This window comes from Etheostoma spectabile, chromosome 24 (assembly GCF_008692095.1).
Source record: "Etheostoma spectabile isolate EspeVRDwgs_2016 chromosome 24, UIUC_Espe_1.0, whole genome shotgun sequence".
NCBI classification, from domain to species: domain Eukaryota; kingdom Metazoa; phylum Chordata; class Actinopteri; order Perciformes; family Percidae; genus Etheostoma; species Etheostoma spectabile.
Genome location: NC_045756.1, coordinates 12,189,762 through 12,213,351, shown reverse-complemented (window position 1 = coordinate 12,213,351; position 23,590 = coordinate 12,189,762). Strand labels below are relative to the sequence as shown.

Below are 23,590 nucleotides of genomic sequence, written 5' to 3'. Positions count from 1 at the left end.
TCTAAACTCTGGTGGATTTCTGAGGACTATGGTTACCTGGTCCTCAGATCTCTGCAGGGTAAATCCAGACCGCTAGCTAGACTATCTGTCCAATCGGAGTTTCCTGTTGCACGACTAAAACAACTTTTGAACATACACATACAAAACAAGTTCCTTCCCGAGGCGATTTTGCAGCGGCACCGCGGTTCCGTCCGGCGCTTTGCACCACCCAAGATGATTGTGATTGGTTGAAAGATCCAGGTGTGTAACGTGTCTAGTTGTTAATTATCAAAATCGGTGTTGCCCGTTCACAAACTTGTCATTTTTCCTGAATATTTACCACCACCATCAATTCCAACTTTCACTGCTAATGCTGCTAATGGGTATCGTCACTTCCCGCCCCCTGCAAGTTTTGAAGAAGGAAACATGGAGGTCCACACGTATTCAAAATCCAAATTTCAGGAACTGGAGTCTTCTTAGCTCACAAAAAGAAAAAGGCTATTTGAAGAGTGATGGCTACCGTAGTTGTAATATGTACTTTGAACTGCATGGCACGATAGAGCTGATTGCAATATATGATCTCAATGCTAGATGGGAGAAATTCTTTCACATTGGATTTTTACAGAGCAAGTTTTACTCCCATCCTGGAATGCTGTGTGGACTCACCAGATCCTCCTCCACAGCACCTTGGAAGAAGGTCTGGCAAAGCGAAACTAAGTGCACATCGATCCTTCAGTTTGGCTGCCTGCCACTGCGTCTTCTTCAAAATCACCTTGGGGTCGCCCCAGTAAGTAAGACTTTCTTTTTAGCAATCTTTTCCTCTTATTTGGTGTTTTTACCATCATGGTAGTAACTGCACTGGGTTTCATCTAGTCCTAAATTCTTCTTTTCTAATGGGAGTTTAAATGTGGGATAACACAATACCAAGGAAAAATCAGGAGCGCAGGTTTACGCATGTGGACTCACTTCCTCTGACTGTCGGTGAGCGTGATGCCTTGTGTGGACACTTTGAAGTGAACGGTGGTCGCGTCGGGCAGAGGGTTGGTCGCTAGTGTCTGACCGATCGCCTTGGCGATGGCCTGAGGGCCCGTGAGAGACTCCATGTCCACCGAGTTTATGTAGAAAACATTGCACGCTAGAGGTAAAGAACACAGAGACACAGTTAAACGAATAAAAGGGGAAAACGATGTGCATGCAGTTCAATGTAAGCGGATGGAAGTGTTTGTAAAAGCTTCCAATGATGACTGTTGTGTTAGTTAAGTGTCTCATGCACAGGACAGCTGGTAACTAGATGAGCAATTAACTAGGGGTGGGAATCTCACGATTTGATTCAGAGGCCAACAATTTGATTCTAAACCCGTCACCGATGCATCTCCATGCAACAATTTGTTTATGTACATTTCCATGCATATATTTGCTGATAAAGTAGATGAACAGCCAATACGGGTTTTGACTAATTGTTTTATGTACTGTATGTCTAATTAGATCATGTGTATATATACCAAATGTTGGCCTTTTTAGAGTGTTTTTTATGCACTTTTGCCTACACTCTAAGTTGTTGTCCATTATCCCAAATTTGATCATTAACTTATCAGAAATGAGCATGGAATCCTTCTAGAGAGAATCACGATGCATCTAAGAATCGATTATTTTTCCCACTCCTACAATTGACTAGGATTCTCAGTATATATTGTGCATGCGTTTCACTTTCACTTAGATTTAACTGTCTCTGTGAGAGCAGTAGGGCTGGGCGATAGGTAGAAAATCCAATATCATGATATTCTTGACCAAAAACCTCGATATCGACATTCTAGGGTTGACAATCGGTGCTTTAACAAAGTTCAGAAATGTCCATAACTTTTCTGTAATGCAGCCTGTAAAACCAGGAAAAAACACCACTTATGTCATATCATGACAGTACAAAATCCAAAATCAAATACGATATCTAGTCAGATCACAATATCGATATGATATCAATATATTGCCCAGCCCTAGAGATCAGTATTCACCACATTCACATTCAGTCAAAGTGCATGATGGAGCAGAGCAGAGCAGAGCAGTATTTACCATGGGCGTCCTCAGGAACCTTCTGAACTGTAAGGTAAAGGTTACAATGTGTGAGCATATTACGGATTAATGAAAGGTTTGTAGAAACCATAAAAATGTGTTGGGATTTGCAATAAATCTGGTTTTCATAGATTACTTATTGTTCATTCTTTGGTTTGGAAAGTCAACTTAATACTCAATAAGCTGTTGTTACATGGCAATGCATTTAATCAGTACTCTATCTCCTGCATTAATATTCGTTTCTGTTTTTATCTCATTCATAAAGTCCCTGTTACTCCATGAAAAGGCTATTCATGGATGCTTTCTGATGTAATGAAGAAGCTGAATTGGCCAACGGACACTGTAGGACTATACACCTGTTAGACGCAGCTTACCTGCTCCCTGCTTCAGAAGTTCAACAACTGGATCAGTCGGTGTGGCCAGCTCCAACGCCTCTTCATTTGGGTCTGTGAGTGACAGAATAGAGAATAACAGGAAAGATTATTAACATGAATAGAAAGCAACACACACACCATTTGCTTCATCTCTTTTGTGGTGGTGTGGGAACTACTTCCCCCACAGTTGAAAAAAGATGTTGCCTGTGTTTCCTTGGTTGCAGCGGTTTAACATTTACACTGACTTTTGGAGCCAACTGATGTGTTTTTGCATGTTTATTGAAATCTACAGGGACAAAAAGATGGTGCTCGTGTTCACGTGGTGCAGTGTTAAAATCTAGACGGATTTTTTATGTTTGTTGAAAATACAGAGAAACAAAAGAAAACGTAGTTTTTGGGACGTTAAGGGCAGTTATGTAGGAGATAGTCTTTATTTTACCATAGACATAATCGGTCTTCCAGACATCTTCTTTTCATGTTCCATAGCATAACAACACATATAAAAAAACACATCACATTAGGACACGCACATAGACGCATCAAATTTCACACATCAAAACTGGTGGCGGTATTACAGTTGGTTCAGCACTGTGATGCGGTTGAATTAGGCGTTAGTCCAGTTTAGTGCTCTGTATCTGTGACTGGATGGATTTAGGGGACGGTCTGTGTCAGCTGCTGTTGTGTGTGCTAGGCGTGTGATGGCTGTGTCATTCATGTCTGATATACCTGAGTTTTGTCTTGCGTATTGTATGTATCATTGACTTTAAAATGTTTTGTTCTTATCAGATGGGATGTGGTATTTTATGATTGTCCTCCAACATAGCTGTGGATCATCAGACCACGTCACCCAACTTCTACTTGTCTTGAAAAAGAGAAAGGTCCTTGTGACCAAAAGGTTGACCGACTAAATAAACCAAATTGCAGGTGGGAGTAAGTGTGTGTGTGGAATTTTCTCTCTTTTTGAAATAAATTGCAATTAACGGCATTAGCATTCAGCCAAGAACTGGAGTGAGAAGCTGACCTTTGGCGGGGATCATCAGCTTACAGGGCAGAGCCAGCGGAGTCATCGAGTGCTGGTACACCAGAGCGGAAAGACAACCTACAAACACAAAAGGAATCTTTCTCTTAATGTGGATCACTTTATTATCAAATGAAATGCTGATCTACAAGACCGGAGTCACAAACAGAGCTATAACCTTACCGAAGTAGGGCTCGTTGGGGCAACCCTTCAGACGCACGCCTTTGGGGCTCGTCTCAATCAGGAAGTGCCTCACCAGCTCGTTAGTCATGTCACCAACTGGGAAGAAATATTAAGATGGGAGCAATTGATACACCAAGCTATTTTTGATACACCAAACTATATTTTTGCATGACGTGTATTCAAACCTTTTATCTTTCTTCCTATTTTATATATGTATAATGCTGCTCTCAGGATCTGTGCACCACTATCCCCCCCCTCTCTTTTTTCTTCTTCTTCTGCACTACATGTATTTAATATTTTTTATATTTCGTGTTGACACTGTAAAGGGGTTGCTTCAATCTCATTGTACAGGTACTCCACTTGTGTAAAATGACAATGAAGGCATTCTATTCTATTTTATTCTACTGTTTTTAAAAGTCTGATACTGTTTCAATATAAATCTTCCATGCTGCCATTCTTTACCTTTTTTGTTCTGCTGGATGGTCGGAGGGGGGCAGGCCACCTTCATGGCCAGGCCGTAGGCTCCGCGGAAGGAATGGCTGTCCCTTATGATGAACGCCCCGGGCTCCCTGTCCTTCAGCACATTAATGGCTGAAAGAAAGAGAGACCAAGGAGGCAAATACAGGGATGAGAAGAAGAAGAAGAAGCAGGAGGAAGAAAAGATTGAAAAGAATGAGGCAGACAGGGAAATGACCAGAGGAAAACAAAACGAGGGGCATTGATTTATGGACGAGAGGACATCAAGGGAATAAACAGAAGGGCAGAGAAGATAAAGGTGGAATACACATTCTAGTGTAGAACGGCTGTCGTTGCTTTTTTACTCTCTTTCACTGCGATCAATAAATTCATAGCGGTGGGTTGATTGAAATATCTAACGCTCACCTTGCTCCCTGGTGATGTCTGGCTTGTACCAGTACTTTGAAGTGTCCTGGACAAACTTGACATTCATCTTAATGTCTGGATAACCATCTGTTTGGACCAAAGAGACGGGGGAAATGAGAACCAGAAGGACACAAACATTCTGCGTGGTAAACTCTCACAACTTGTTTCAGCATCTTACCATATATGGACTTTGAGACGTCGGGGAGGGTGTGCGTGCCAGACAGGTTTGGCGTGCTGCTACCGCTGACCGGGGTGGGCGTCAGGTTCTTGTTGTCCGTCCTCTCTGCGTCACCGCTGGACATGTGCCTCTTCTCCGGCAGCTGTGGGGAGACGGGGAAGGCAGGCGTAGAAAGAGGTTGGGCGCTCCACTGACGAGAAGCAGCACCAAGCTCATCGGGCGTGCTGTGGCCGCTCGCCGCCGTGCGGCGCCCCATCAGGGGGCTGGGAGGCACACCAGCGGCTGCTGTTTTAACGTTTCGACCAATCAGAGGGCTGGTGGGGACGCCGGCTGGAGAAGGGTGTCTGCCCAATGAGGGGCTGGCTTGACCCAAGCGTCTCTGGAGGGCAGGGCTAGGCGGTGTGTTGGTGGCCACGGTGCGATGGAGGGTGTTGGGGCTGCCGGGGATGGTGTGGACGCCCATGATGTTGACCTGGGAGCCCTCGGGGGAGGCGGGTCTGTGGGGGTAGGAGGGGACAGGGCTGTGTGGGGCGCCATCCGAAGAACCAATCCTCCTTCTACGGAGAAAAAAAAGCAAAATTAGATTTTTCTTTTTTTTCATCTTTACTTTGTATCAAGGGTCAACCTCTTTACATTTCACAACAACATCACAACCAATTAATGAAATAGGCGACTATAAACAATATCTGCATGTCCTTACTGATGAGACACTTTGATTTAAAATGACACTGGCTTTGTCCAGGCTTGGCAGCTCCTTTTGCTCATAAGAAACTGTTGATATGCAGATTGACTATTGGGGCTCCCCTTTTGCAGTTGCACATTGAAACGACATGCCAATCTGATACAGAGTAGTAACTGGACTTTTCTTTTTTCCCCACTCACCCATCAGCGCTGTGGATGGGACTACTGGAGGAGAGAGGAACGTTGAACGGATGTCCTCTAGAGTCCACAGAACTGCGATTATCTGAAGATCACAGAGCATCAAAACGCACACAAACAAAGAAGCACACACACACACATAGACACACACATAGACACACACACACACACACACAAAGTTATGCTCAACTTAGTGTCATTTAATTTTGTTGTTGTTGTGCACAACCAAATGGGATGCAGTTATCAGACAAAAAGTTGGAGTGACAGAAGTAGGAAATTATTCAAATTTCATTCTTAATACAACAAAGATTCTGAGGAATGCTGGGATGCACAACTGAAAAGGAAAAACATTCGGTTGCAGTGAAGCTCGTTTGTTGAAAAAACAAAAAACTGTGCCGGAGACTGTGTCAGGAGACTGTGCAGGTGTCGGATGCAGAGACGCTGCCCTTACCTTGCTCTCCATCATTAGAATCAGAGTCTGACAGCAAGAATAGATAGGAAGCAAGAGAAGAAGAGGAAGATGTGTGGAAGAGGAGGAGACAAGGAGGACAAATTTGAGCGCAAAGCAAGAACTGGAGGGTGTGTGTTAAAAGCTGTCAGCATTTAGTGGAAGCGTTGAATGAATGAATAATAACAGTTTGGAGCACCAGAGGGCAGCACACACTAACAATCCCAGTGCTAAAGCCAATTTCTGCTCACTCAGCTACACAGCTACAGATGTATGATGCAGTGATCTTGCTCTGTCTCCTGCACAAAGCTTCTGACTATCTACTCTTCTTCGTTTTGATCCTCTTAAGTTGCTTTAAGGTTGTTCATTACTTTAAACCCACTTTGTTTGAGATATTAAATACATCCATCTCTTTACTGATGCTGAATGATGTGTACACTGAACCAAAACTGGGCATCTTTGGAAACTTTGGGATCTCCATGAGAGAAATATCTGCTTGTTAAGAAGTTTAAAGAAGTTGAAAATTGGATGACATCTACATATTGGAGTATATGTCTGCATTGTACTTTTAAAATGTCATGGATTATAATGGATCACCCAAGGGGAAATGTACAGGACATTTACTCAAATAAAGAGGGGGAAATAAAAATCATACATAATGTGTGTAAACTGACCTGATCCGCCCGGGTGATGGGGCTTCAGTCCCAGTGCTGACAGAGGAGTCTTGGTCAAACCTGGAGGAGAGCGAGCTGCAGGGCAAAAGAGAAAGAAAGAAGAATGTAAAGGAATGTTACAATAGAACATATCCCACTATGATGCCAGTAGGAGGAGAATGGTACATTTAGGCCATGCAAGGATGTAAAACAATCAATGTAAGGAATAAAAGAAAAACATTTTTCACTTTAGCATCAGTACAATGCTACATGGAGAACATTCTATGGTGAAAATAGTAAGGTCTGAGGTCAGAGGGCCCATTAACTAGATGTATATCTCTTGCCTAAGTAGTATAGGACCAAAGGAGTAAAGCTAGAGTGATTTTTTCCCCATGTTTCCACATGACATAGATGATGTCGATATATAAAGTACAACAGGTATTTGCTAAAAGAGACAATATTCAAAATTAGAAGTACCTGAATTATTTCACATGCAAATGTCAGGTATCGCCTATAAATATTTAATATTCTTATTTGTAGCCCCTTTTAAAAAAAGAAAAGAAAATGAAACTGCACAACTGACCCCAAACTAATAACTAAGGATGTAGCTGAAAATGAGTCAATGAGCATCCATCCACAATACACATGTAGTCATGAAAATGTAATTTAGAGCATGCTGCGACCCAAACAATGACCGGGTCCAGGTTAGGTTGTGGCCAGATGAGTCCACAACACTGGATGAAGGTTGAAGAAGGAGTTATATTAATGTTGTCATGCGTGGTGAAAGAATTGAAAGTCATCCAATAAACTGAGAAGTTACTTCCAAAAGAAGATGCCATTGATGCCAATAAGGAATCTTAACACACTCAGTTATTGCTACAAAAGTAACAATGTGGCATAATACATTATTTTTTTTAAGGATTAGATCCTTTATATTGCAGGTAATGGACATCCAGCACTTTGGAAGTGAACTCTTCATTTAGTTAATCCTCCACTTACAAAAGAATCCACATCAATAGCATGACAGGGATTCGGGGCACAAGTAGTGCTTAAGGTGGCATGGGGAGGGGTGAGAGGGGTAGGTATGAAGGCTTGTGCCACAGAGCAGATTCTTACTGCAACAGCTGTGTGTGCTCAGGACTGACTGCAGGAGAGGGGGCAGGGCTGGTTTACAAAAGTATCCTCATGGTCAACGCAATCTGTCCCACAAGCCCTGCTGAACAGGGTGGTCGCTGTCTGGAAATCTAATAGATATGTCTCCAAGGGTTTGATCGAATCAGTAGTATATCTGATGTATAATTTTGAAATGTCAAAAATAAACACGGACAAAATCATGAACAAAAAAACATTGGTGCTACGAGAATCCAAGATACCCGACAACACAAGGCTGCATACAGTGGTCATGCAACAGTGGTCAGAAATAAGAAAGGTTTGCATCTATATACTGCTGGAAACAAGGAATATGTGTATCTTATGCTGATTGGCTGGTTGCAAATAAGCCATCAACATTGCAAAGAAAGAAAAAAAAACAATAAAAACTACTGCAGTCTAATTGCTATAATAATTCACACGTTACTTATGATACAATATTATTTAACTTTAGTCAATTGTCCATATTTCTAAGTATTGGATTGAACACATTTTTAATAAAGAAAATGAAATAGTAGACAAGAGAATAAGGAGAAGAACCAGTGGAAGAAGGTAATTATGTAATTTCCTTTCACTTCACTTGACATTTGCCCTCTCTAAATTCGCTTTCCAAGGAAAGACATGACAGAATGAAAGTTCCCCTTGTCATTCAAAAACATGTGTTGAACACTTCATGTTTTGCCTGAAGCAAATTCAAAATTAGTTTGAGTGCTGTGAAATGTGCACTACCACTTACTGCTGTGTATCTTAAAGTGCTGCCCTTCTAACTCATCATTCTTCACAAATTTAGTACAAATAATTGGTTTGCAATCTTTTTATGTAACCATGACTGAAGTAAGTAGTGCAGCTGTGTGTTCTCATGTCGCCCCTGAACACAGCTTAGTTCAGTGGAGGAGAGAGTCCACCCTATGCAAAACATAAAGGGTCACTAACTGCAGCATATAGATCTTCTAAACCCCCAAATGTCCTCAGTGTGCTGCAGGACTCCTCCGCCAGTGATGGATCAATCCTTCACTTTCATCCTGCTCCTGCTGAGCGTGTCTGCAACATACAGTACAGTATGTCTACATCGAGGAGAGAAAGACGTGGCATGAAGCCCAGGTGTACTGTCGGCTGTTTCACACAGACCTGGCTCCTATCAGAAATACACACGACGCAGGCACGTCTTCGGCGGCTTGTCGACGGCACGTCTAAGTACATCTGGATAGGCCTGGGAAGGAACTCCACAGACACAGAAATGGACGTGGTCAGGAGGTGGAGCGGTGTCCACATTTTTCTGGGCAATGGGTCATTCCGACAATGGACCAAATAAAGACTACGGTTTAATTTATAACTATATACGTGGCACAATGCAATACTGGGCTATGAATTTTTCTTCTTCTGTTACAGCGTGGTCGTGGGGAGGAAGAGAAAGACTTGGGAGGAAGCTTTAGACTACTGCAGGAAGCATCACCGCGACCTGGCCAGCGTGGCATCTCGACACGGAGATACTGCTGATCCAGAACAAAAATGACACAACGGCACACGTCTGGATCGGGTTGCGTTTCTTTCCAGGGAGCTGGCTGTGGGCGGACAGGCAGCTGGTGAGTTACAAGGCCTGGGGTCAAAAGGGCAAACCTGCATGTCCTAAAGCCAAGATGAAGAGCGCGGCCCTAAAGGCGTTGGGAGGGACGCAGAGTAACAACGGTACAGACTCAACACTAACACTGATTCTGCAGTGGGGAGAGGGGCGGTTCCTCTAATTATATAGTAGGTTTTGGAGTAAAAACCGCAGCTCATTATGGGCTGTATATTTATGAAGTGCTGTGGCTGCAGATGTAAGAGAAAGTGAATGGGAGGATTGTGACTATGAGGAGAGACTCAATTTTTTTGCTCCAGTAACTATCAGTTAGTATTTATTGATGTATTAGTTCACTTGTTGTAGCTCAACTTAAACTGCATTCTTGACTGTTTATGTTATGTAGTTTGCTCTTACAGGTCCTGATTTTTTTTTTGCAGTTTGTTACTTTTATATTTTGGTTTGATCACGTGCTTTTGTGCTGTATTTGATCATGTTCTTGCTATTTTGAAAATGTGTACAAAACAAAATCAAAAGTTGTTGTTGATCTCATTATGCAATTCTTTCCTGGTTTTTCTTGGTCTTTTTTTGATTTACATTTTTTTTTTACAAATAATAAAAACACAAAAAAGAAATTAAAGTCAGTGTTTAGAGGATTGGAGAGTGCCCCCCAGTCTGCAGGCAGGGTGAACCTACACATGTTGAAGTACGGAGTCTGTGGCGACACAGGAAAGCTGGGGGTTTGGGGGGAATTCTCACCACCACCTCCAAAGATGGGACTGTCCCCATCGTCCTCAAACGCCTCCCGGTAGCTGTGTATGGTACCCTGGAAGAAATGAAGAGGGGGCAGATTTTCACACAAATACCAGAACATCAATTTAGACATCTAAACTGTCACACAGGTCATGTGAAATTGTAAAAATGGGTCCAAATCACAACGCAATGTATGCAAATGAGGAACATCCTGCCATGCAATAATTTGCAACACAGACATCAAAACTCAAAGTGTCTCTTGAAGAGTATTATATGGAAATTGCACCTGCACTTTAATCTGGTTTGACACACTTAAAACTGAATGCTGACCTCTCTGGGTCTTCCTCCGGGGTTGAGAGCCAGATTGTGGGCAAAGTCTGGTGAATCCACCATCGACATGTTATCATGGCTGCTCTGGTACTGTCCCTCACTGGTGGTCCGACGTCGACCCATCTCCTGCGTCACTTCCGGGGTCATTCCTCTGGAGCGAACCCCTGAAATCCCCCCCCGAAAACTCATTATGTAGAGTTGTCAACCGTCTGTGACTGACTCACTAGGCTTTTGATTTTGCATTTGCAACAGCGTGGGATTATTTATTGTTTTCTGAGATTGAGGATTTTTTGTTTTTGAGAAGATAAACCATCAAAAGTGGAAAAGCAAACTACACATGAACATTCAGAACAATGTTCTTTTAATCTCAGCTTTGTGCGCTCAGCTTAGCTGGTGTGTAGGTTTAATCTCCACCGTTAAAAGCAAAGCCGGGACATAGCCTTCATCAAGACAGATAGACAGACAGAGAGAGAGACAGAGAGAGAGACAGAGAGAGTAAGAGAGAGAAAAAAGAATGAATTATGTAATGAAAAAAAAGTTGAAAAAATGTGGGAAAGGAGAAATAAAAACAAAACAGGAATTGATGACAAAGTGATCATAAAACAGCTTAAACAATTAAAAAAAAATAGTTGGGAAGCAGGGAAAGATTTTACAAGTGGAGGAAATACATTGAAACAAAGTCAGAAAATAAAGGCGAGGTATGGACAAACCAGAGAAGGAAAAGGAGCGATGGCGGTCAGATTGTTGCGATGTCATGCTTTCACTGATGCCCCGAATACGAGCGTTGTACTCTGTTCCCGGGTAGGGAGGTCAGGGTGGTGGATGGAGGGCAGGAAGGTGGAGGAGAAAGGTGGAGGAGGAAGGTGAGAGAGGTGCAGTGGAAGAAGCAAATGTTGGGAAGGGTTGTCCATACAGCGGAGAGATGGATTAAACAGAAAAGGAGAAGACATATCAGAACAGAAATGGATCTAATGAAAGTGAAGAGAAAATGAAAAGATATCTGTCAAATGAGATGAAAACGCGTTCATAGTCCAATTCATGTATTTAGCTGCAAGATGAAATGATTTTTAACTGTGGGGTCAATGATGATGTTTAAAAATTGTTTTAAATTGGGGGAATTTACAACTTCTTTCCACTGGGGGCGCCTGGGAACATCCATGGATGCAGACAATGCATGGAAGCTGAAGCCTCTAAAAGCTTTGGCTATTCTTACTCTCATCCCCATCTCCAATATCACCAGCACTGCTTTATTTCAGCTGCAGAGCTAATTTTATGACTACAGGTCATTCCTCTGGCATGGCAACCCCATGATGAAAGCTGCACTGCTAACATGCTGATTGAGAGTAAAGATGCCTTGAGCTGAGGTTGAAACTTTACCAAATTAACTCTAAATACACTACAGTGTCCAATAGAGTGAGCCGTGTCAGCATTTTGGATGCACACATGTTGTATGTATAATTTTAGGGACCCTACGTATGATGTTAGCCTATTTACAAAACAGTAACAGCAGATTAAAGCTTCATACTCTCAAAGCATAATGCACTGCTTTAGAGTTTTTATTTTTTAATTACCTCCATTTTTTTCCATTTGTTTCATGATGAAAGGTAAATTAACCTGATCTAATTAACCTAGTGTTACTAACTAAAATGAATATCCCGTCTGCATTTGTTTTCACAGTTACGTTATTGTTGCATGGCAATCTCCATTCAGATAATAACTCTAAGCCTTACCGGCGATACGGTGAGCCACCAGGCCCTCCAAGTTAAGCGTCTCCTCCTCTGCTTCTTGTTCTCTGGGCAAGGATGAAGAAGACATATCCTTAGGTTGGGGGGTGAGTGCAGGGAGAGGAGAGGAGGAGGCACTGTAGCCCGGATAAGGAGACGATCCCTGCAGGTCCGGGGAGTGGGAAACCACACTGCCTTGGTAAGAGTTCACAGGCTTCACTGGCACCTGTTGGTTGAAATTAGCGGAGGGATCTGTGGAGTAGAGGTGGGCTGCTTGGCGTGTTTGGAGGTAGGGCTCTGGGGTGTGTGTTGGGGTGGTGTTTTGGTGTTGGTAGGCGGCGTTGGACCTCTGGGGAGAATACGCCGGGGATTCCATCACGGGGCTCTGGTTGGGCAACGTTGAGACTCTCCCAGTCGACCGCAGTGGCTGATGAAAGGAGTTGTTGACGGATCCAGAGTTGTTGAAACCATGGATGGCAGAGTCTGCTTGGTATGAGGGTCTTGCAAGGGTCTGTGAGAAGGGCACCTGGGAGGAGTTGAGGCTGTTCTCCCCAGGAGGCGCACTGTGGGACTTGGACATGTGGGAGTTGATTGGGTCCAGGTCCAGCATGAGCATGTTGAGTGCCTCAATGGACTGCTCAATGTCCCGCTGCGAAGCTGAATTGGGGAAGTGGGGCAAGCTATGGGTTGACTGAAGAGGAGGGCCAAACGGATCATCTGGGAGGCTATACTGGTGCCAGGTGTTGAGACCTCTTTGAACAGCCTCTCGACTACTGGTGCTCCTCTCTGGGGCTCTGGGCATTAGTTTAGGGTTAGTCTCAGGGCTGCTGGCTGGTGGATTCCCAAAGGACTGTGAACGGTACATCCCTCCTCCGTTCTGGTAGTTGTTATATCCCCCCTGTGGTGATGCAGAGTCCACAGACCTCTCTTGCATCGTCGTGGACGTACGTGTTCCATGCACAGGCATCTCGCTCAATTTTTCCCCAAGAACAACTCTCTCAAGGTAGGGTCGGTCGTTCTGCCGGCTGTTAGGGGTCGGTGATTGATAGTAAAGGTCAGCCGGTGTTGCCTGGCCTTCTAAGGATGAGAGTGTGCCCAAGCTGTCCACACTGTTACCCTCTTGGCTGTTGGGCAGCTCGTCGTCTAGAATATCTGTTTCACGCTCCTCTGTTGAAGGGGCCCCAACTAACCTGGTGTGGCCCCCGTTGACGTGCACTTGCGCTGGAACCAGGTGCCGGACACCTCCTCCTGGACTGGTGGACGTGGACAGGTAGTCTTGACGTTGGTAAGTTGGTGCTTCTAGGCCACTCAGAAGCTGGTCGAGCTCTCTTTTTTCCTGTGGGCTGAGCGGTGGGTGGGTCGCAGTTGGGTTGTTGTGGTTCACGGGGCCATGCACGGACTGGCTGTGCTCATCAGTACGATCAGTCTTGACAGATGCGGTAGAGTTGCCTGAGTCGCTGCTCACGGAGAGGGTGTGGTCGACAGCAGGGAGGGAGGCGTGGCCGGTCACAGGAAGGGTCTGGTCAGTGGTTTGGAGGGGATGGCTGGGGTGTTGTAACGAATTCTCTGCATTGGTCAAGGGGTTTTCATGGACCGGGAGGTTGTTGATGGTGACAACTCCCTCCAGGGAGTCTTTCTTGCGGACCCGGGCATATAGACTTCCATCAAGTGGACCTTGGGTATGACCAGCATCTGAAAGAGACATAAAGAGACGTATACTGAAATGACTCAAGTATTCCATATTTTCATGCAATACCCACCATAAACAGAATCAAAACATCGAAAAAGTGGGACATATTTGTCTCTTTTAAACTGCAGATGACTCGAATGAGAACAAAACCTGCTTGAAACCTGCTTCAATCATATTGTCTACACAAACAAACTAGGTAAATTAAGTTTTACTGGCTCCAAGCTTCAAGTCACATTTGCATGGCACAGAATCATTTACATTACAAGCACAGTGACCCCCCTATGCATCTGTCTTTTATGACCCTGAGCATGTAGCTCAGCCACCAGCAACATAGCCACTCCAATCCTATTAATAGCCAATTTGCAGTGCTGAAGCCCCTGTTACATCGCCTCAGTGCAGGCCTACATAGTCTGACGTGAACCATGCCGGCTCCAGTCCAACACACTGAAATAGCTGGTGTATGTGAGCCAGTCAGAAAACTGTACTGAGAGAGCATAAGCTGTCTTCAAGTTGATTTCTGGCTGCTGAATCATGCTGGCAAAGCCAGACTGACATGATTGCCTACATGTTGCACAATCAAAGTATATATTGAATAATTTCACAGGAATGGACCTATTTTCATGATCTGTTTTTGGTGTGTTAAGTTTGTTGCAAATGGGGCAAGGCAATATTTTAACTCAACTAAAAAACTGCACCAAAGTATTTTGGCTTGGCTGTTCTCCAAATAAAGAAATGATGAGTTACTTTACATATGACAAACTTTCCAACAATAACACTAGGTGCCATGCAGTCCTTCAAAAACCAAGGGAAAGGGAAAGGAAAAGTATAAAACTTTTGGACACTTTCTAACAATTCCAACAGCAATTAAAAACATTAAGCATGGGGAAAAATCTGTTTATAGTATCAGAAACCTACTTGAAATTTCTTCTCATGTGTTATTTGAAGGTCCTTGTTGAAAAGTCATATTGCAACCATTGGGAAAATACCTAATTCTTTTAAAAAGGTGAAATGTTGAAAACAGAAAACTAAACTTATTTGTGGCATGTGAACACATAAACAGAAGTCAGGCACAGTACTCTAATTCACACAATGCGCACTTCAATTATAGGCCAGGGCACTATTTTAAACTGTAAAACACTATACTTGCTTCCACGAAACGCAACAATCACACGTGCAACAGGCTTATTCTGTGGCAACACTTGCTTACAAGAAGAAGATAATACATCAATACTGGCTTCCCGTATCCAGTATACATTTGCAAAGCGATACGCGACATATACATGACCGTGGCTGGCTCATATGTGGGATATTCCAAATTGAGCGACCCCCTGGGACAGATGGTGAATCACTTGGACCACAGCTATTTCAAAACCCATGTCAACAACAGCTCACAGGCACAGTAGCAACCAGAAGGAGAAAGGCAGGCAAGGAAGTTGTAAACACAGTTTGCTCCTGTGGTTGTTTTTAATGAGAGCACAGGAAATAACATTATGAGAGTCAATAGCAAGGAGTTGGGTTTAATTTGTGAGGAATTGCACTTTAGTCCAAAGCCTTTTGAGGCAAAGGTATCATTTCAATTTCAACAAATTTTGTTACTTTGAAGACCAAATAAAAAAGCTTAATCATTATTTCTTGCCATCATACAACCAAATCTGGATATTACTTGACTTCTTTTTCCAAAACTCTTCAAATCACAATCACATATCTATAACAAATAACAAACTCAGTAGGAACATCCTCCTTACCTGTACTGTAGGTCAACCCTCAGAATTCTCAATAAATCATGACATATGTCCTCTTCTTCAGTCAATTACACTGCGATCAGAAAGCAACATTTCAGTCTGTACAGTCCTATTCAGTCCCTCTTAGTGACTGAACTTTCTGCCTCTGGACTCCTTCTCTTACTGTCCCTGTCCTCTCTGATTCATGTCCTCTCATCACCCAACATGTGCCTTACTGGAGCGAGGCGGGGCCGTACCACTGAAGCGGCCGAGAGGGGTGAGCTGGCACTCTGGGACAAACTGTGACTGTTCCCGGCAGCGGGGGAGGGACTCTACCACTGCCAGTACCACCGCCTCCCTGCTGCCCGTGAAGCAACATCGTGTCAAATAAACTACAGCTCCCACATCATATGTTTGCCGAGGACTGCAGCACCCATGCCTGGTGATGTCATCAGAGGGGATCCCCTCACTTAGGGTCAGGTTTTACACTCTTTTTGCAAAATAAGCTTTCACTGCAAGGCATAAATCCTTAATAGCTGGATTTTTATTACTTTTTAAGAACTTGGATGTAAATAATCCAAAGTATTTTCCACCGGCTTTGCTCCGTCTGTCTTTTACACTCTCTGTCTCTCTTCCTGACCTTTAACAGAACAGGGAATGCCCTTATTCTAGTTGATAAAAGCTGATCTTTTAGTGCTCTGTGGCAAAAACGAAACAAAACGTTTGCCAGGGTGACACTTTTTCCAGCTGTCGGTTAACCCCATCCCGAGGTTAAATAAGGGGAGCACTGTTATGGGACATGTCTAGATAGCTCATAGAAGAAAAAAAGGAACCGACAAAACACAAAATGCACAAAGTAACATTTTTGGAGTATGAGTCCCAATATGTTGCTGCAACACCATAATTATAATTGTGTTACCAAGAAACATTTTGGTTTATTTTTGATTTGGTGTCTCAATTATGTACCCACTGTTGGGGATGTTTCCTAAAATAGTTTCCACTGTATCGTCAATCTAAACCGGCACCTTTTAAGATGACGTGCCAGATGGTTTGTCAACACAGAACCATCTGAGCCGTCACTGAAAAACGTTTGGAAAAGGGCTGGCACTTTCAAATAATACATGCCTAAACACCGGCTGTAGCTGCCAGTAGCTCCTCACAGGACGCTTATTGGTTCGGTACGTCAAACACTTCAGAAGTCAAGATGGATTTTCGTGTGAGATGTGATCCCGGAATTCTAGCTTGATGTTCCAGCGGCCATGCAAGGTAAACCAACTTTAGCTGATATTCTAAATCCAAATCAACCAAACAAAAACACGTTGTTTTGTACATTTCTCTATTTATCTAGTTTAAAGTGATTTGCAAATTCACCAAAACGCTGAAATATGTCTAATTTAATCAATTAGTTGCAAAGAATTCTTACATCCAACAGAACAGAATAAAGTGGAGACAGAAATGTCCCAGGAGGGACTGACTCACAGTTAAGGATCAATCGTTTAGGCCAACATGTTTGAGTACTTTTTAAAGTGCTTCTAAAATTGGAAATTTGAACATCTATATTTCCATGACAACAGGGGAAACCCTATCTGCTAAGGAGGATTGAGTGATACAACCAAAAGCTCCATAACCGATACTGAATAGGTCTTTTTTTGATCTTACATTAAAATATGAACAGTGTGATCAAGGTATGTCCGACATACCAAAAATATATAACACTGCATCACTTGCGGTAACTCATCATTATCAGAGAGCTTCAGATCTGAGTCCAGACCTCCAGTCTGGCATTAAATCCAGTCACTGGCACACAAACAAGAATCTCTCCATCTGAATAGAACAAATATCTTTCTTCTGATGTGAATGAATGGCTGCAGCAGATCCCCAAAAAGATCGGTTGAGTCACCAAGGCTTGGCTAACACAAATAGCTAACAACTTGTTTCCTACTGTGTTTAAAGAGTAACATGCCTTTCTCTCTGCTTCATAGGACAAAGCCAAACTTATCACAACTCATTTACATAGTCAATGAAATTCAAATCTGGCTCAATTTAACAATGTCCCTGAGGGGATTAATAAAGTATCCTGATCCTGATTCTGAAGAAGTATTTGTACGTAAAGTACTAAGAACGTGATTGTTAAACTTGTCTGTCTTTCTCTCTCACAAACACACACACACACACACACAACACACCTGTGCATTCTCTTGTGAAAGTGACCATAATCATTGCTCATACAGAGCTACACACACACAAAACAGACACACCACACACACACACACAACACACACACACACACACACACACACACACACACACACAACACACCACACACAACAACACACAACCACCTGCCTCTTGGCTGTATTCTCTTAAGTGTTCGCTTGAGTGTCTCATTGCCACATTGCAGCCTTGAAGGCCATTAAAAAGCCATTTAAACATCTGTGGCCAATGGTTTATTATAAATAGACAACGTGCTACAACCACTGTTATTGTTGTATCAAATGCACCAGTTGGGATGAGGATTATATACATAGTTAATACATTTGAGATTAACAGCCCCAAGGTGATTGAGGCGGCACATTTGTCATCACTACCAAAAAGCAATGAGCACATGGCTGGTAGGCCATTATGGTGCCGGACACTGTAGTGGAATGCCTTTCATGCACACATTTTAATGCCTGGGCTTTTGGTGTATAAACCTGTGTTAGTTTAGCACTGACTGGGAAGCCAGAACTGGGACGAAAAATCATAAAGGCTAGGGTTGAAATGTTAATTGTTTTGCTTCCTAAAACCATCAGAATAATTTTATTGTACAGGTTTAACTAACAAAATTTACTTTACAATTATAGTGCATTATTTTAACTTAATTTAATTCAGGAGATCATACTAGCCTCCTTCACATATTGCATTCAGTTTAGTTTTAATACCTAGAGTCCAAAAGAAGTGTTGATTTCCTAAGGATCTATCAAAGAGGTTCCTCACGGCTCTGTTCTAGGACCACTTCTGTTTTCTTGGCAATATCCAATCTATGATAGTTTGGAACTAGAACTGGTACCACAATATGCACCACCAACTATTTTTAAAAGGCTTTTGGGGTGGATTCTTTCTTTGGATTCTCTTATTATCTGCTTTACAAGTTTCCAGGGATGGTGGAAACTTAAAGATGGGCTTGAAACTCTTATGGGGACACGATGACCTTATAAAAAGGACCAAACCCATTTTTACAAAGCACAGGCACATAAATATAGAAACACACCTAACTTTTACACGCATCATTAAACAGTTCCATGGATGGGTATCTTGTCCACTTAGGTAAGAGGATATGGTGTATGATTCCATATATGTTTATAAATGCATAGGCATGCATACAGACATCCACATTAAGAGCTATTTGTGGGACGCTGACCTGTGCTAGAATGGCCTTTATGGATTTGTCAGAAGGTCTATGGGTTATGTGGAAACTAGGTGTCACTATGTGTGAGAGCAGTAAAACTGGGCGGATGGAAAGAGGACCAGAATGACAAAGATGAAAAGAAGCAAAATGCATTAGGATGTTGTTCCTCCTTGCTGATTTATGAAAAACTCAAAATCTTAGTTACCTAAACTGGTATTGTTATTAAAATGTAATTGACATTTTCATTTCTGGTTATACTTTGACTAACACAAGTTTTGTTTTTTTTAAATATCAAGAAAAACGGTTTAAACTGTCAGTAGTTCCAAAAAAGATTAAATACCTTAAGCCTTATTTTGTTGTAGCTGTGTGTTTTAAAGATCTAAATTGCCCCTTATCGGTCAGTTGCCGAGTGTTACAGGTACATTTATAAACACTGACATGCCGTGGCAGGCATGTACTCGTAATATCTACACACACAGAGTAGTCAGCAAGCCATCAGGTATCTCTCAGCATGATGTGACATTCACGTTCAAAGCTTTCATATCACTGTGACGACGTCCAGTCTGCATGCCAGCAGTGGGTGACTGGGTTTGACTGACAACTTGTTGTGTGTGTGTGTGTGTGTGTGTGTGTGTGTGGTGTGTGTGTGTGAGACCTGAGGAGTGCAACATTTTTTTATTATTCCTGTGTTTGGTTGTAAAATCTTCCTTTTCTTAAGGGGAGAGATTAGCCTTTTACTAACTTCTTCCACGATATTTACATGAGTTCAAATGGGTTGTTGAGGTTTTTGCAGCAGTCCACGAGAGAGAGAAAGCTACACCCTACCAAGGGATGATGTGACAGTCCATCACTGAAAAAGGTGTCAAGGTTGGTGTTGGTTGGTGACTCGCACAAGGAAAGCTGTTGCAGTTTTATATTTGCCATGTCTGCCTCTCAGTCCCATCTATCACCCGGTGTCCAGCTGTCACAGTTTGAGGCAATCTGACGTGACTGTATCAGTATCTGTCTCCACGATTGCATTCAGGCTGATGTCATCCATTCAGCCGCCTGTCATAAAAACCTATCTGTCTGACTGTCTGTATATCTGAGTGACAACCAGCTGCACTCCACGTCTGATTCCCGTCGACTATTTTCTCTTTTCACAAGAAAGAAATGTCAGTTCCAGCAGCCGATTGGGATTTTTAGCTGGGTTGAGTTGGTTGGTTAAACCTAAATGAGCCACATTTACTGTCTAAGGGAAGTTAGAATTACAATACAGATGGGGACAAGAAGTAGCTAATCGTGTGTGTCGTGTGCTATAAACTGAAATCATTATTAATGGAGAAATATTATGCATTTATGTTCTCATTTACTGTATATGTTGATGTGAGTTTCAAATTCCCAGTTCATTTCTATCAGTTTAAAAAGATTAAATGTGGTGGTAATGTGCAAAGAAATTTAGTAATGGGCCAAAATAGGCAAGGTGAAGAAGGCTGCAAACAGGCATGGAAACATTGCAAGATTTCAAAAATTGAAGGAGGAAGGAAAAAAAAAAAATTCAACCTCCAAGGATACACACACTGTGTTTTGCTGAGTAACACTAAACAAAACTTGTCTTTGTTTACAAGAAAATTCCATGGGGCACCTTTAAACTTAACCAGTGTGCCTTGCTCACATCCGCTCCTCTCAAAAGGGGTCAAGTGAGCATCTTTGCACATCAACAAGAACACAATTTACTGCCAGTGTGTCCTAACGTTGCCTCAGACATAAAAAGAAGTCCAACAGGATCACGTTAATTCGCTTGCCTGCATGTCTCCCTCTGTACGTCTTGCTGTCTCCTGACTGGCGGCTTGGTATTCTGTGCATCTGTCCATCCATCTGTCTTTCACTCATGAGGGTCAGTAGCTGTCATAAAACTGCATCTGCCTTCTGTCTACCTAGACTTAGTCAGTCATCTCTGTATCTTTGAGGACTTTGGGGTGCCATGCTCAACTCTCAGAGACATACAGCTTATACCTATTGTAAGCGCTGTACAGGTACAGTGACAATCTAAAGCACTTCTAAAGATTTGGATTTCTGTAATGATAACAAATGTGGATTTCATATGGATAAAGTTAAAATGTGCAATTTTAAATACAAAACCATGTCAAGCCAGCTGTATTTAGTATGTTCTGCATTTTGACAGAGACACTCTGAAATTACAAATGAGGCTGAGTTAACTAAAGTCAATAACATGCGACTAGAAAAAGACAGACAGAGAGAAGGCCATATGTAGACATCTAGACAGACTCAGACAGTAGGAGAAAGGTGGCATTAAGAGATGAGGACTGGCTCAGCAGGGTTTCCAGGGCTGGGATTTGAACCTGCCGCTACAGCTCACTGTGCTGTCAGCAAGAGGTCTAACTAGAAGCATTATGTGCTCATGCAAGACACACACAGGGCTTTTAAAATACCTGACTGCTCTCCATTTCTGCAGAATTTTCTTGGCCACTTTTAAAGCTTTCCCTTAAACACAACTGTACTAGGTTTAATACCTAGTGTAAATATGAATGTGGCAAAGTTATGAACATGTCATTATGGCAATGAGGGCTGGACGTAAAATCCCTCATGTGGTTTATCTATAAAGCTTTTCTGTAGAGTAAGTATTTTCTCAACTATCTCAATTGTACCTGTAGTTGCCTTTTTTTTTCAAGGACATCTTATATTCTGGAGTGTTAACTTTCCTTCGGAAAACTTTAAATACTAAATTAAAAAACTATCTTACATGCATTGTATCCCAGTCCGAGCTCTCTGAAGCTTACATGGAGTTACCCACCAAGGTCCCTAAAAGTTTTGGTACACCCAAATTGCAGCTCACTCATAAAATGTTCCACACACAAATTGCTCACTCCATGACTCATTTTATACCGTATAGGTGCCAAACACACAGGATGCAACGGTGTTGACGTGGAAACGCTATAAACAGACAAACAGACTCTAGTGTCTATGGACCAAATGAACAAAAAGTTGTATTTTTGTATTTGTCCGGGCAAAAGAGTGAGGAGATGACATTTTAGGAGGCAAAACCTGCAATATTTTGCCAAGAAACCAAAATAACACAAATTTGGCAATTTCTTTTTAGCACGATTTGATGATATTTGATTTCACAGTATGTTTTGGCTGTTACACATGGTCATTTGAACTCAACAGAAGTTTCTAATTTGTAAAGACAGTTGCTAGTTCTAATTCCAAGACCGTACAGTACTACTCACCAAACAATGCTGTTTAGCTGCTCTGCGTCTCTCCTCAATTTTGACTTCATTCCTTAAGCTTCTTCTTTTTCCTTTCTCCTTTATTCAAACTTCAGCAACAACAACAAAAAATAACTTCACTTGCTTTGAACCTTTGGCAAATCTTTACAAATGTCTTGTCTTCTCTTTTTCTCCCTGCCTCTCTGAGCCTGTCTCTCTATCTCTGTCTCTGTCTCTGTGTCTGTCTCAATCTAGCTATTCCAGACATGTTTCAGGGCACAGCCTCAGCCAAATATGGGAGGATGGCGGTAAACAAGGGGGGTCACTGGGTCTGCTGCCCTACTGTACTGTACAACACACACACACACACACACACACACACACACACACACACACACACACACACACACACACTTATTTTTCCCCTGTGGCAAGACACTATATGTTTAGTGGTTATTCTCATTTTTCAGAACTCAGAGGATCATTATATTCCTAGAACCAATTAGTGGCCATTTTCTGTCGTGCTGAGTTTTTGAAAATTAGAACAATCCACTTCACTAAATATGCTGCATAAAACAATTGTAATCATCAGCATACAGTATTAGTTTTAAACACACATGAACACGTTTTCTTGTAGAAGCGGAGTCGCTCTTTGGCTGCTTAGTGGCCCTAACGGTGGCCTTCTGACTGGTTTGTCCCCCTGGGTCGACAGCTGCCACCACACCACAGGGCTATTAGTGGAGCAAAGGCAAGCCGACAAACACAAGGTGCACACACACACACACACACACACACACAACAAAAAAACATACAAACCCACAACATTTACAGGCATACACAGACGCCTATGCATGCCAACATAGTTCAAAAATACTGTATAACACCAACACAAACAGCTGGCCTAATACCTTAACACACTTTTTACACAACACTACAATTAAACTCCTTAAGTGCAACACTATCAACAAATGCCTTCTGTTAAAGACAGCTATGTAAGAACACCTCTCCTCATGCTAACCTATGACTGTGTGAAATGCACAGAACTCTAAGCTGCCCAATCCTGCAGACCTTTTAAACACCCATCTTTCATTGACTCCTCTCAACTGGATTTCCAAGGTTGCTGGACTCTGTTTAAAATGGCGCCTGGGTGAGTTAGCTGGGCCCCACGTGCATTCGGACATCAACGCCTGAGGATGAAATGCACGTTTAACACCCGGACAAATAAGCAAGTCTGGATTCACCAAATGATACCCGATGAGTTATTAGTGTCCACTGTACAGTGTGTAACTGTAGACCATTCTAGTCATGTCAGTGTTAATCAGTGTATGTGGTGACCTGTGTCTGCCAACTCAAATGTGTATTAACATTCTCTTCTACTCCCTTTTCCGACTTAAAAACAGAACTGCA

The 23,590-nt window shown here is 42.5% G+C and overlaps 1 protein-coding gene across 12 annotated transcripts in view; it reads right to left on the bottom strand.

Moving 5' to 3' along the window:
• tns1a (tensin 1a) overlaps positions 1-23,590 on the bottom strand; it is a 92,084-nt gene that overhangs the window by 4,151 nt on the left and 64,343 nt on the right. For 5 of the 12 annotated variants that reach the window (XM_032506819.1, XM_032506809.1, XM_032506810.1 and 2 more), the window contains 15 exons: positions 12,182-13,867; positions 11,162-11,242; positions 10,452-10,615; positions 10,065-10,194; positions 6,683-6,757; positions 6,012-6,038; positions 5,564-5,645; positions 4,682-5,238; positions 4,504-4,590; positions 4,084-4,212; positions 3,622-3,717; positions 3,442-3,519; positions 2,421-2,492; positions 2,047-2,073; positions 946-1,114 (listed from right to left, as the gene is read on the bottom strand). In XM_032506819.1, coding sequence (XP_032362710.1) covers positions 946-1,114; positions 2,047-2,073; positions 2,421-2,492; positions 3,442-3,519; positions 3,622-3,717; positions 4,084-4,212; positions 4,504-4,590; positions 4,682-5,238; positions 5,564-5,645; positions 6,012-6,038; positions 6,683-6,757; positions 10,065-10,194; positions 10,452-10,615; positions 11,162-11,242; positions 12,182-13,867 — 3,460 coding nt within the window. The remainder of the gene's footprint in view (positions 1-945; positions 1,115-2,046; positions 2,074-2,420; positions 2,493-3,441; positions 3,520-3,621; positions 3,718-4,083; positions 4,213-4,503; positions 4,591-4,681; positions 5,239-5,563; positions 5,646-6,011; positions 6,039-6,682; positions 6,758-10,064; positions 10,195-10,451; positions 10,616-11,161; positions 11,243-12,181; positions 13,868-23,590) is intronic. The other 7 variants (XM_032506820.1, XM_032506812.1, XM_032506813.1 and 4 more) reach the window with 6 other exon arrangements.